The sequence below is a fragment of the Aristolochia californica genome, unplaced genomic scaffold (genome assembly GCF_029961685.1).
Source record: "Aristolochia californica isolate CCGP_79_NKW_82.1479 unplaced genomic scaffold, dmAriCali1.0.hap1 SCAF_12, whole genome shotgun sequence".
Classification (NCBI taxonomy): Eukaryota; Viridiplantae; Streptophyta; class Magnoliopsida; order Piperales; family Aristolochiaceae; genus Aristolochia; species Aristolochia californica.
Window position 1 is genome coordinate 20296717 of NW_027181793.1, and position 14726 is coordinate 20311442.

At 39.4% G+C, this 14726-nt stretch overlaps 1 protein-coding gene and 1 pseudogene across 1 annotated transcript; both read right to left on the reverse strand.

Annotated features, from left to right (window-relative positions):
• Positions 1-14524, reverse strand: part of LOC137946296 (protein LAZ1 homolog 1-like) — a 30888-nt pseudogene extending 16364 nt beyond the window's left edge.
• On the reverse strand, positions 11263-11853 carry LOC137946668 (uncharacterized). Its single transcript, XM_068792994.1, has one exon. It carries the CDS (start codon positions 11851-11853, stop codon positions 11263-11265), a length of 591 nt encoding a protein of 196 aa, XP_068649095.1.
• Positions 14525-14726: the final 202 nt, after the last annotated feature.

Sequence of the window (14726 nt, forward strand, 5' to 3'; positions counted from 1 at the left end):
ACACATTTCGATCCCCCAGATCATTTCGGCAATGGCCACAGGTAGAGTAAAAGCAACCTCTACCTTTATTATTACCACCATCAAACTGACCATCAGCCTTACCAGTAGAAGACTGAAGGTTAAGAGCAGTTGCTTCTGAGAGAGCTCCACCTAACTCATTCTTATTTACAACTACACTTTCAGCTCAAAGAACTTTGTTAAAGGCTTGCTCAAGGGTGATCACATCCTCATTGACCAACAGCTGGGCTCTGATAGCATCATACTCGGGTCCCAAACCATCCAAAAACCAGGCCACTTGAATCTGATTTTCTTTCTTATGAATGTCTTCAACATTCGTAGTAAAAGGATGGAATGTACTAATCTTCTGTAGTACTCTCCTATTCTCAGTGAAATAATTTTTCGTTGATATACTTCTACGCTTCATATTAAAGAACTTCACATATAATTCGTAGATCCTTGACAAATTACTTTCTTGAGACAAAATGAAAACCAAAGTAGTCCATATTGTCTTAGCAGTACTGCAACTCAAAATCTGGTCACTAAATCTGGATTCCATATTGTTGACCAACCAAGTCATTACTAAATTATCTTTTGCCACCAAATCTTCAGTAACAAGCACCAAGGGATCATCAATTATATATTTTGTCATTATTCTGACCTTCAAATACATCAATATTGATCTAGATCAGTTTACATAATTCAACCCATTCAACCGAATCGTTATTATCTGAATAGACTGAGAAAATTTCACATCTGAGCTCTCAGCAGTCCACTAGACAACAACGTGAGTGCTAGAATCAGCAATTAAATATCACCAAACACCACAATTCAGTACACTAGAGCATCAATTAACAAAAGGGAAACACTTTCCCCAAATTTCTCTGTGTGCGCAGTCAAGTGGACCCCACAACGAATTCAATTAGGGCAATTCAGCACCCAATTCACTCAATTTTGAACCAATAGTGATCAATTTCAGCAATTGAGACCATAAATTGATGAAAGAATGACTTAATTGTAAGAAACCAGGATGACACAAGCTATATGGATGATGATGCAAGCATTGGGTTGATGACGTAGGCAGATTTGAGAAATTTTCTCAAATTGGGATCATCAAACACTTCTAAACCCCAACAATTAATCAAATAGAAGTTCTCAGAAGGCAGGATTAACAAGACCAAAAGCTCCCCTCCCCCCCCGTTTTCTCTCTCTCTCTCTCTGTCTTATCACAAACAAAGCTCATTGAACCAAAAAGGGATTACAGAACTACTGAATATACACATAGAGCCCTTGAAGTAGGACCTTAAATCCTGCCCCTAAGGGAAACAATGAAATTTTTATTGAGAGAGAAAGAAAATACAAAAGGCACTCCTAGTGGGGAGGTTAACTTGGTACGTTACATAATTACATAAAAAGGAGAAAAACAACCAGATTACAATACAACAAAAAGGCAGCAAAGGAAATAAGAGACATTAGGCCGCCTTCCTACTAATGAAAGCGGAGCGATGTGCCTTCCTAAGCCAGCTTGTTTGCAGACCCAAGGATGAGCAAATGATGTAAAGATTCTGCACCAAGTCCAAAATTTCCTCAACTTGGGGCAAAGGGTGCCATGGAGGACCAGTACTGTTTTTGCACCAGCCAACAGCAACTGCCGAGTCACCTTCTACAACTAAGGGGGCACTGCAAATACCTTTTGCATACCCCAAACCATGAAGCAATGTGAAGGTCTTGGCTTTGAGAGAGTACACAGTAACTAGGGGCCCAGATTACGATAACAATCTGCTCCTTAGTGATTACAGAAAAGCCCTCCAACAATGAAGCCCAGAGGAGGGGGACCAAGCCATCAGTTTCTGGCACTTCTTCAGTTTGAGAGATGCCACCAACGACCAATTCAGGGGGATGCAAGAGCTTTGAAACTCAGTGAATTCCTTGTAAGTGCCTATGCAAAAGAAAGTGAGATGTGTGATGTCATCTAAATGCCAGTTCATGGTTTTGGTCTGCCCTCTACAAGTTTTGATGTTCCTCTCCTTCCAAATGCACCAAGAAGAGGTGGAGAGAGTTAGTACACCACATAAATTTACCAAAAGGAGGCAGGGAAAGGTGAGGGCATTGGATATTCAAATCAGTGAAAGAATTAGGGAAGCAAAGGCTTACATTAAAAAGCTGGAGAATACTGTGCCAAATCTGAGATGCAAAAGAACATCTCAGAAACAAATGATTCACTAATTCCTCCTCATCACCACATATCATGTAAATTGTATTGATTATGATAGAGCCCCTTCTTTGTAGGTTTGTAGATTGTTGTTTGTGAGGATTCGGTTCCTTACTGCTGTCCACCCAAAAAAAAAAAAACAATCAGGGGCCAATAGTCTCCAAAAGACCGCAACAGCATTTCCATCTGAATCAGTTTCACAACCCTAAAATGACTAAGCCCAAGTTAGAAGGTTTTTCACAAAACGTTTTTCTAACATAAACCTATGTGGGACATAGACGCTGACACTCCTCGAATTTAAGCTAAACAAACAGACAATAGGCCAGACAAATGAACAACATAAATGTGGTACATTCTAAACAAGGTAAGAACTAGACCCTCTGCTTCAATAACATGTTGAAGTTGGATCTAGGTCCATCCTAAAATGATTAGCTGAAATTAAAAGGCATTTTTTTAACAATGCAAACAAAAAAAAAAAAAAAAAAAAATGAGACCTTGCTTAACATTTGTAAAAAGTGATAATAAAAGAGAGAAAAATGAATGAAAGAAGAAGAGATAAGTGCAAAACAAAGATGAGAAGAAAGAGTGCAAACAAACAGCACACGATGGGGCTGGAATTCAAGCTCCCCCCTTCTTATAAACTCACTTAAGTGAAAATAGTATCAATTTACAATACTACCCCTCTATACAAAAACCATTATATATTCATAAATATAACTCCAACTAATGTAAAATTTGGAAAGGTGAAGACAAAGTCCTATGATCTTATGAGGGACATACAACTATAGAAAAGCACCAAAATACCCCTATGCATATATTTTAACACTCCTCCACAGACTGGAGCATAAATATTAATTAGTCCCAACTTGTCATAGAACATCAAATGCTCACATCTTCCAAGGGGTTGGTTAATACATTGCCAAGTTGTTCAGATGACTTCACATAAGGTGTAACAGCCGTCCCATACATCACAGCATCTGTGACAAAATAGCAAACAACCTTGATGTGTCTGGTTCACTCGTGGAAGACTAAATTACTCACAGGTTCTGTAATTTGAAATCCCAACTCAGGAAGAACTGATTTCACTCACATGAGCTCACTCACTATGTGAGTCATCACTCTATACTCTACTTTGGCACTAGATCTTGCTACTACAATCTATTTTTTAAACTTTCAATTAACCAAGTTACCCCCAACAAAGCAACAATGTCCTATTGTGGACCTCTTATCCATCTTGGATCATGCATAATCCACATCAAAGTATCCTCACACATCAATCATTCCATGAGGAGCATACAATAACCCTTTCCAAGAGCACTTTTCAAATATTCTAGGATCTATGAGCAGCTTCTACGTGTATTTTTCATGGATTCTCTATAAATGTTAACAACTCCCACTGCAAATGATATGTCTAGCCTTGTAACAGTGGTATAAATTAACTTACCCACCAAATGCCTATATTGCGTTTTATCCTTAAGCTCAGGACTCTGATCATCATGAAGACAAGTATTGACTACTAATGGAGTATCTATTGGACGTGCACCCAATACGTTGTACACTTGTAACGTATCCAAAATGTACCTCTTTTAAGATAAAGAGAATATCTCTCTAGCTTCGGCCCCCTCAATACCAAGAAAATACTTTAGATGTCCTAAATCCTTTGTCTGAAAATGCTTTGCCAGATAATGTTTGACTTGTTCAATCCCTTTAGAATCACTATTTGACAGCACAATACCATCCACATATACAACAAGAATAGCAACCCAAAATTGTCTCTTCAACACAAACAAGGAATAATCACAATGGCTTCTCTCAAAATCAAAATTCATAACTACCTTGTTGAATTTTTCAAATCAAGCCTAGGAACTCTGTTTCAGGCCATAAATTGCCTTCTACAATTTGCACACCTTTTTAGTCTCCCCTTGAGCAACATAGCCAAAAAGTTGTTCTATGTACACTTTCTCTTGCAAATCACCATAACAAAAAACTCATTGTTGATATCCAACTGATGTAAGGGCCATCCTTTATTGATTGCTACAGAGACCAAAATCCTGATAGAAGTAAGACGAGTGATGGAAGAAAACATATTGAACACATCAAACACCTTAGGTTTGGGTGTAAGCTATGGCCAACAAATGGGCTTTATACCTTTCAATACTCCCATCTACTCTGACACCGAGCGGCATCTATCAATGGCAGCACCTTCAGGTGGATCACAAAATGTCCATGTGCCACTACAAAACCAGGGCCTCCATTTCCTAACCCATAGCTTGTTTCAACTTGGGCAACGCTAAGGCATCATGCACTGTATGAGAACTAGAAGAAGTAGACAAGAACAATGCAAATGATTTTTAGGACAATAACAAAGCATCAAAAGAAACATAATTAGATACTGGCTGAGAAGTACAAGACTTTTTAGAGAGTTCAGAATCTGCAGATGAAGAATTCAACAGTAGGACTTGAAAAGGAGGCTTTGTTTGATGTACACAGCATAGTTGATACACTTGCAATGGTTTCGAAGGAGATGGTGGTGGATGCTTGGATGGCCTACCTGCAGTTGAACTATCCATAACAGCTCTAGGAACTGGATTTTGGACAATTGAACTTTCTTCAACAAGACTCAATGTAATTGGTGGAGACACATAGGATGATGAAAAATAAGATGTATTTTTAAAAAATCTAACATCAGCAGAGATATAAGTTTTCTTTGTCACAGGATTGTAACACTCGTATCCCTTCTGATAACGTGAATAACACAAAAATACACACTTGATGGAACGAGGGGACAATTTGTGACTATTATCACCAAGCAAATGAACAAAACAAATAGAACCAAACACTAGGACATACATCAAATATTCCGCATTGAGGTTTTAATACTTGGATGGGAATACGTCCCCGAAAAACAAAAGACAACATATGTTTAATTAAATAACATGAGGTTAGGATTGCACCACCCAAAAAAGACAAAGGAACATTCATATGAAATAATAAAGTTCAAGCAATCTCAAGTAGATGCCTATTTTTCGATTCAATAATCCATTTTGCTACGGGTCGTATGCACACGAAGTTTGATGTATAACTCCATGCACCTCACAAAAATATTTGAATTGTTAGTTAAGAAATTTCAGACCATTATTAATACGAAAGATATGAATAGAAGTCCCAAATTGAATTTTTATTTCATTGAAAAACTCTATAAATACATCAAAGACATATTATTTTTCTTGAATGAGATATACCCATATTCCTATACTAAAGTTGTTTACAAAGGACATAAAGTATTTGAAACCAAAAATACTTGGGACTCTACATGAGCCCCATACATCAAAATGAACTAGTTCAAAAAGACTAGAACTTCGATCAAACTTGCAAGAAAACTAGTTCTACGATACTTCCCAAGCTGACACGATTCACACTCTAAAGATGGATAGGACGACATAGAAGGAAGGAAGTGATGTAGCCTAGCAAGATATGAATGTCCTATGCGCAGGTGCCACTAATATGGTGAAGTCTTTGTTGACAAAGCCACAACCTTTGGAATAGATACACTATCCTGAAAAATAGAACCCACCTTTCCCATGCCCAAAACCAATCATCTTCTTTGTCTACAAATCTTGAAAAACACAAGAGGTAAGGTAAAAAGGTCACAGAAGAATTCAAAGACTTAGTAATATTACTAACATACAAAAGATTAAAGAGAAATTTCAAAACAAACAAGACGTGGGACAATGACATGTGTGGAGTAATTTGTACAATACCTCATCGTGAACCTGTGAGACGGATCCATCAGCTAAGATGACAGTTTGATATGTTTGTTAAACAAGAACAAGGTGGGCATACCTTACATATGTGTGAAGCAATCATATGTAGAGCAATGATGACTAAAGGACACATTTATAGCAATCATACATAAGTTTGCCATGGTAGCACTTACTATGGAAGAAGATCTAGTGTCATGTGTTGTGGGGTGTGATGATTTGGGCATCAATTGGCTCAACCGCTGAAGTAACTACTGAATTTCTCGTTGAGTCTCATTAGTAGACAATTTCTTACCTTCAGTTAAACTCAAGTTGACCGATGTTGACTTTCCGAATTTACCTTGCATTTGTCGGGGAAGCGATTATTCTTTCCACACTGAACACACCTCCTATCACTCACTATGCCCACGACCACAACTTGAACAATCACAAGCATGACCTTTTCCACCCCCTCCACGACCTCTAGGGGTGCCAAATCTAGTGAAGTTGATATTGAAATTTGATGTGTAATTTATCATGGTTTCCTTCTAATTTTTATTTACTATTGCGCTTTCTTTCTGAATCACACAATTTAATGCTTTCTCAAGGGTAATTACCTCATCATCAACCAACATCTAGACTCAGATTGTATCATACTCTGGTCCAAGCCATTCTAAGAAACATTTTACTTGAATCTAATTCTTTTCTTTCTTGTGCTGATCAGCATTTGCATGAAATGGATGGAATGCACTCATTTCCTACAAGACACCTCGCATCTTAGTAAAGTAGTCAATAACAGAATAATCACTTTGTCGCATTCTAAAATATCTGGCATACAAATCATACACTTTGGATAGATTACTGACCTAAGATAAACTAGATTCCAAAATAACCTAAATTTCCTTAGACGTCTCGTAGCTTATAACCTGCACACTGAGTCCATACTATTAACAAGCTAAGTCGTCCCCTAACTATCTTCTGCCTCCCACTCCTTTGTTATAGGAACAGGAGGATCCTCCTTAAGATACTTTGCATCTCTTTGCTTTCAAAAACATAAGGACTAACTGAGACCAATTCTAGCAGTTCCTTCTATACAATTTTAGTGAGGTAATTTGAATAGAATGAGAATATTTACTCTCAAAATTTTCAAAAGGATTATTGGAGCAATAATTTCCCCAACGTCAATCATGTCTACAACAATCAGAAACAATAATAGCCAGTAAACAATCAAGTCATAGACCAGTCCACAAGTATACCTGAAATGCAACACAAAACTTGAGCAGATGTATGTGGGCCCCACATACCAAAATCAACCTCAGGGTATGCCACAAACCATAGAAAACAATTTCACAACTTTAACTATAATCAAGATCAATTTTAAACCCAATGGATGTCAGTTCTTCCAACTTATCACACTAACCAAGCATTAAACAAACTTGGATAAATCTATGCAAGTCCAAATTTGCTCCATATCTAGGACGAGATTGGGAAAACCCTCTAGGGGCAGAATAACACATAGAAACTGCTCCAAAGGTACTACAAGCTATCAACAAAGTGGCTATGGCACAAAAAAGAAGGAAAATATCTGACCTTTGCGCACTCAGATGTGCAGGTCTGTAGAAATCCCTCCAATAGAGGCTTAAGCTTGAAAAAAGGAGAGCAAGGACTGTGTTAAACTTCCCAACCTATGTGAGATTATTACTACTAACAATATGCATTATGAACTCTTTTTTTTTTTTTTTTTGAGAAGAGGTGTGAATGTATTACTGAAGAAAAAAATTACATACCTTGAAGCTAAAAAGACATTTCCTCCACAACAAGATGTTCGAGGGTAACGCCTTTTTTCGCTTGAGCATCGGCTAAGTGATTAGCAAATCTTGGAACATGTTTCCAAATGCATTGTAAAACAAAAATTAACTTACAAATTTCATCAAAAAACTCCCAATGACGCCAAGGAAGTTTTGATGGCTTCGAGCACCAGTTAATAATGACTTGAGAATCCCCTTCAACCAAGAGAGCACCCTCCTTTTTTTGCTTGAAAAGTTTCAGTCCGTTGAACAGCCCATGCAATTCCGCGCAAGTAGAGTCAAATACTCCAATTGGACCCGCGTATGTGAAGAGAAGATACGTTTGATCATCGTGAATTACTCCGCCAAACCCAGCTGGCCCCGGACACCCGAGAGCACTTCCATCAAAATTTAGTTTAAAATGTCCAGGAGGAGGTTTGGACCATTCAACCATTACAGGAGCCTTCGATGGAAAAGACATACCCGCAACATTTCGCCAATTTTCACGCATGTTTGTCGCTTTTAAGTTACAAAATTCTTTGCGAAGGAGAACCCAAGAGCTAACTTGACCGATGATCTGCTACAAATAATATTCCGAGGGAGAGCTTTCTGATTGAATTTACAATTGTTTCTTTCTTTCCATAAATTCCACGCAATGTGCCCAACACAGCAAGAGATCAAAATTTTCCCCAACTTTGGAAGATGTGAGCTAACCAAAGTTAAGATAGTGTTATGTAAATCTTGCGATGGGCAATATAATAAACCGATTTTGTCCATTAATTCGGTCCAAATCTTATGAGCATATTCACAATGTAGAAGCGTGTGATCTGTTGTTTCAGGGGATGTGTTGCAAAATGGGCATTCTGGATTAGGAATATTAGTGTCACGTCTTTGCAAAGCGTCAGAAGTTAAGATTTTCTTACGACATACCGTCCAGATGAAGAACTTAACTCGAGGAGGAATCGGGAGCGACCATGCAAAGGCAGCAGGATGTTTTGCGTGGGGAGGTGGATACGAAATCATATGATGGTATGCAGAAGCTGTAGAGAACATACCTTGTTTGTTTGATGTCCAGATGAGTGTACCGGTAGAGCTTTTTAAAGTCGCATCAGAGAGCAAGTTGACCAGGCAAGTGGCTTCAACAGCTTCAGAGTCATTCAACACTCGCCTGAGATGAAGATTCCAGCTGCCCGAAGACTACCAATGGTCAGAAACCATTGTGCTACGAGATCTTGACAGTTGATATAAACATTGATGACTTTCCTTTAAACAACTTGACCCTATCCACCAATCCGTCCAGAATAGAGTATTTGTACCGCTCCCAATGTAGCATTTGACGGCCGATTTGAAGGTAGGTAAGAGTTTGGCAATTTTCTTCCAAATAGGGGATAACTTGTAAAATCTTCCCTGTCCGTCCACCAGCCATTGTCTGTTCCGGATTTTATTGCAACCATTCGGCGCCACAGCGGATTGGGTTGCATGTTGAACTTCCAAATCCACTTTAAGAGCAAAACCTTGTTTGTGGTAGCAATGTCCCGAATCCCGAGGCCCCCCATTACAAGAGGGTTACAAACATCTACCCATTTTACAAGATTAAACTTTTTTTCCCCATTTGGCCCATCCCATAGGAATCTTCTTTTCAAAAATTCAATTCTATCCTAATTAGATGCTAGACAATGGTACAAAGATAAAAAATAAGATGGGATACCATGAAGGCAAGATTTGGTAAGAACCAACTTACCAACTTTGGATAAAAATTTCCCTTTCCAAGAAGCCAGACGCTTCTCAAGCCGCTCAACAACTGGAAACCAGGAGTTTTTCGTAGGCAGGAGCGGAGTCAAAGGTAAGCCCAGATATGTGCTCGGAACGGATGCTACCTTACAACCCAGATAGTTTGCCATTGAGTTGAGAATAGAGGCTTCAATATTAAATCCAAAAATTGATGTTTTTTCCCAGCTTATCTTTTGACCCGAGGTCAATTCAAAGATGTTCAAAATTGCTTTCATGTGTTTGATTTGTCTCATGGATCCTTCTCCAAAAAAGATAGAGTCATCAGCATACTATAGAATGGGAGCGTCTTGGTTTGGATAAAAAAAAAACAGGACTTAGCCAACCTGAACATTTTGCAAACCGAATCATAGAGGTAAGGTATTCTCCAACAAGAGTAAAAATAAATGGAGATAGGGGGTCGCCTTGTCTTATCCCCCTAGAATCTTTGAAATAACCTCGAGGTTTGCCATTTACCAAGACAGAATAAGAAGGAGAGGAAATACAGCTCCTCATCCAGAATTTCCATCTTGTGCCAAAACCCATACGGTCAAAAAGATAGTCCACCAGTTTCCAATCAACCCGATCACAAGCTTTCTCAAAATCAATTTTCAGAACAATCCTTGGAAGGGAAGATTTTTTGAAAGAATCAAGGAGTTCATGAGCTGTTAGAGAAGAGTCCAGGATGTTTCTATCTCGGATAAAAGCACTTTGACAAGGATTAATTACCTTGTAAAGAACTGCTTTCAGCCGATTAGCCAATAGACGCCCAATAATTTTATATGAATTAGAAGTGAGGCTAATAGGGCGAAAATCTTTGGGTAACTTCGAATTAGTTTTTTTAGGAATAAGTGCAATAAAAGATGCGCCGATTCCAGAGTGAGTTATTCCCACTTGGTGAAAATTGTGAACGAGGGCACAAACATCATTTTTTAACAGGTCCCAAAAACAGTGATAAAACTCACCATTAAAGCCATCTGGTCCGGGGGCTTTATCTTTAGGAAGGTCAAGGACAACCCGTTCAATTTCTTTTGAGGAAAATGGTTTTTCAAGATCAGCAGCGTCTTCAGCTGAAATGCGCTCGAAGTCGAGTTGATGGAGTTTTGGTCTTCTGAAACAGACTTCTGAATATAGCTCTGCGAAGTACTTCACCAAAAGGTTAGATATGGAGGCCCTATCCGTAACCACTTGGTCTCCGTTATAGAGAGCAATGATACGGTTAGTCCTCCTCCTGGCCGAGGCGATGGAAAGGAAAAACTTTGTATTCCCATCACCCTCGGCCATCCAACGAAATCTTGAACGTTGTTTCCAACGGACAGATTCAGAACGAAGAAACGTAAGACATTCAGAATTTAAATTATTTCTAACTAGTAAATCAGTAGGAGAGATTAACCTCTGTTCCTCCAGTAGATCCAGCATAGAAATGCAGCAGCGAATCGAATCTTTCTGGGAAGCAGCAAAAACTCGGTGATTTTTATCCCACAGTCTGATCTTTGTCTTGAGGGCTTTGAGTTTCCAAGGGAGGGCCCAGCCCGGGTTCGGATGATTTTCCAACTCGAGCCACCACGTTTTCAAAGAAGGGATGAAAGCCTCAGTTAATAACCGAGCGTTCTCAAACCGAAAGGGAGATCTTTCCCATGTAATTGGCCGAGTGTTGAGTTGGATAGGCCAATGGTCAGATCCTATTTTGTTTTGGACTTGGCCAGAGGCGTTGGGGAAGAGGAGGTCCCATTCTATATTGACAAAAAATTTGTCCAATTTAGACAAAATAGGGGGATTCTGACAATTTATCCAGGTTAATTTTTTTCCCCGAGAGAGGAGCCTCGGATAGAGCAAGACTATTGATAAAATCAGAAAAAGCTCTCATGGTTGATGAGGTTCGGGAGGCAGGAGGACTTTTGTCAGAGCAAAGTAGAGTCGCATTGAAGTCTCCTCCAAGGAGCCAAGGGAGGTCCCATAATTGGACAAGCTGAAAGATTTCCTCCCAGAAAGATGCTCGGTCACGGTAACGAGTTGGCCCATAGATACCGGCTAGCGCCCAAGAAGTACCGAGGTTGTGATCCAGGAGCTGGAGACCGATTGAGTACTGTCCCGAAATGACAGAAATAGCATCAAAAGCAGTTGGATCCCAGATGACAATTATGCCACCGGAATGGCCAATTGCATCCACATTTGCCCACGCTGGGTTGGTGTCATACCATAAATTACAAACAATTGAGTAATCAAAAGACTGCATCTTAGTTTCAAGAAGAATAGCAATTTTTGGTTTAACATCAAAAAGCACCGCTCTGATGAGGGCACGCTTGGCCAGAGAGCCGAGTCCTCTAACATTCCATGATAGAACGATCATGGAGAACGGTGGGTGTTGATATTTCGTGCCACAGCGCCAGCTTCAAGGTAGCCCGCACAGAAGATGTTGGCGAGCTCCGTCATTTCTGAAAATTCCTCCCGCGGAAAGTCTTGTTCCTGTTCCAGCAAAAACAGGAGGAGCTCATCCCGCGGAATGGGAGTGAAGGTCATGGTTGGGGTAGATTCAGAGGTTATAGTTGGGGGGAGGTCGGACCAAATTGGGGGGATTCCAGAGGGGAATGCAGGGGGGAGATCGTACCAATCAGGGGGAAATTCCAATAGAGGGACAAGGGGGTTTGGAGGGGGGGTAGTGTCTTTGACTTTATCTTTTTCAGTGTTTTTTTCGGAAGGTGTTGTTTTTGGCTTTATTTTTCCCTTTTTTTTTTTTCCTGGAATAGGTATACCGGCGAGGGGTGTTGGCATTTTGTTTTCCAGTATTGGTGTGCAGGGGAGGGGTGATTGTTTTGGGGGTTGAGGTTTCCATGGTGTCCAAGTGGGGGAGGATAATACGAAGGGGGGTGGGGTAGAGGATAGAGGGAGAGTGAATATAAAAGGGGGGAGGGGAGTAAAAAGTCATCAACAGATTTACAAACTCCTTGGTTTCATTGCTCAGCATGCTAATGGATTTTCAGAATATTTCTAGGGCTGACCTCCAGCATCAATGGAGTTCCTATGTTGGCTTCTTTAGTCCAAAGTCATCAAGATATGGCTTCCTACCAACCCCCTAGGCCTGAATTTACTAGGCTTAATTTTTACAGAAGCACCCAAGGGATACCAGAAGCCACGTCTTCAAGAACTCCAAGGAGAAGGTCCTTCTCACTTACTCTGGACCTCTAGTATCATTGATTCAAATGATGCTGAAATTAGATTTCTCCTCTCCAGCCTCAAAACCTTCCAGCAGCACTTCTTAAATAAGCTCTTGATCATAGAAGGAGACTCTAGCTAGTTATGGACTTGTAAAGCAAGCAGGATTAGATTCTATGGCTTCTCAGCTCTGTTTTTAGTCAATTTTCTATGTTGTCTGATTGTATTAATATTGTTTGATCCCATGTTCCCCAAAAGTGTTAATGGCTTAGGTGATAAGTTAGCTGAGTCCTCTCTCCAACTCCTCCTCGTCTATGTTGGCCTCCTCCATTTTATCCTTTTTTCTTCCTTAATAAATTTTTTCACATTTAAAAAAAAAATATGCATTATGAAATTATTATTTTACACATTTCTCTAGGTTAATTAGAAACAGAAATAAGTTATTCACACTTTTCATCCACCTATCTTTAGCAGGAGCTTTGACAAGCAAATAAGAATTTCAAGTAATCAATGTATAACCATATATTAAAAGATAATAGCTGACTCATAATTCTTTTAATTCAAAATGGCAAAGAAAATTACATAAAAAGGCTGGAGGCAGACATTGATGGTTCATATTGTTGTTGACAGACAGTATGCTATGAAACTCCGCTACACTTCTCCTAATAGAATTTAGTAATAAATTTTAATGAAAGATGTTTTTTTTCCACTTGTTTTGAACTATAAAGACTAAAATTTTCTATGTTGTACCGCATGCTTAGTAGGATAAGTGAAGATTTACATCCATCTGTAGAGCAACTTCAATTACTTGACACTGTTCTCTTCAATGGACCCACTTGAACCAATAAACAGCATCCAACATCTGGAGGACTATATGCCATTTAAAAAAAAAAACATGATCAACTATAATAGAATTCATTCTCCTGATACAGAGTAAAACCCATGTTTTACGGAGGACCAAAGTTATTAGCAAAGAGGGTGACCAGGGCAGATTTAAAGAAATATGGAAAAAATCAAAGACCAGACGAAAGACCTGATTAAAAGTAAAAACATAAAACAAAGACCAATACTGCAAATATACAACCAGTTAGTTTGAAAGAGACAAAGGATGTCCTCTCTACATTCTACAGAAGACTGTTACTAAACAAGCTAAGCAGGAAGAATGATAAAAGCTGAGGCCAAATTTTCCTCTTGGGGGCCCGGAAGTACGAAGGACCCCACCACCGTCCCTCCCCCCACACGAAAAAAAAAAAAAAACGAAGTTACTGGAGCACGGTGTTCTCACTGAATCATGTATCATAACTTCATGCTAACGCAACTGAACAATGTATCGACCCTCTGGTACCTGTTGCTCTGTACATATAATCTCAACGTGAAAATAGGAACTCAAAGACCCTTACAATTCCTTACAGAGTTCTGGTACGTACGAGGAACCAGAAAATACCAAGGTTCACTAACTACAACAATTTATATCTGTTTTCGCAATCGAAAGTATAGAATCAGCGAAGAATTTTACAAGTTCTAAATGACTCACCGAAGTTTGTCCAGACTCATTGCCTAAACAATGAGCCGAGGACGTAAAAGAAATCAGAAACTAACATTCTGCACAAGCACAATGACGCCATTTTACAACCTGCCTAAGAGTAAGCATTCAAGATCGAACCCACCAACATAAAAACTTCCAAAGGATCACGAGACAGGAGTCTCGTGCATTAGACACATAGGAAGAAACAGGAAACCGAAAAATCAAGAGATTGCTGCCAAGATCTCAAAAAGAAACTCCAGACATTTGAAAAACAGAATTTTAGAAATACTACACTATGCACCTGCTTGTTGAAATTCTTGTCGTTCGATGCAAACGAGCCAGAGACCGAGAAAGAGGTGAAAAGGGGGGCCTACAAGAGGAATGCCTGTGTACCCATGCGACACGCCGCGTTTTTGGTAGGATGGCTGTTGTCAAAGTACGTGTCCGAATTCGAGACTTCGAGTGCGGTACGAGCAAGTGGGTATCTCGTAGCTCACCCAATCGCCCGTAAATATTTTTGGGGCTTAATCCATTTCTCTAGATTT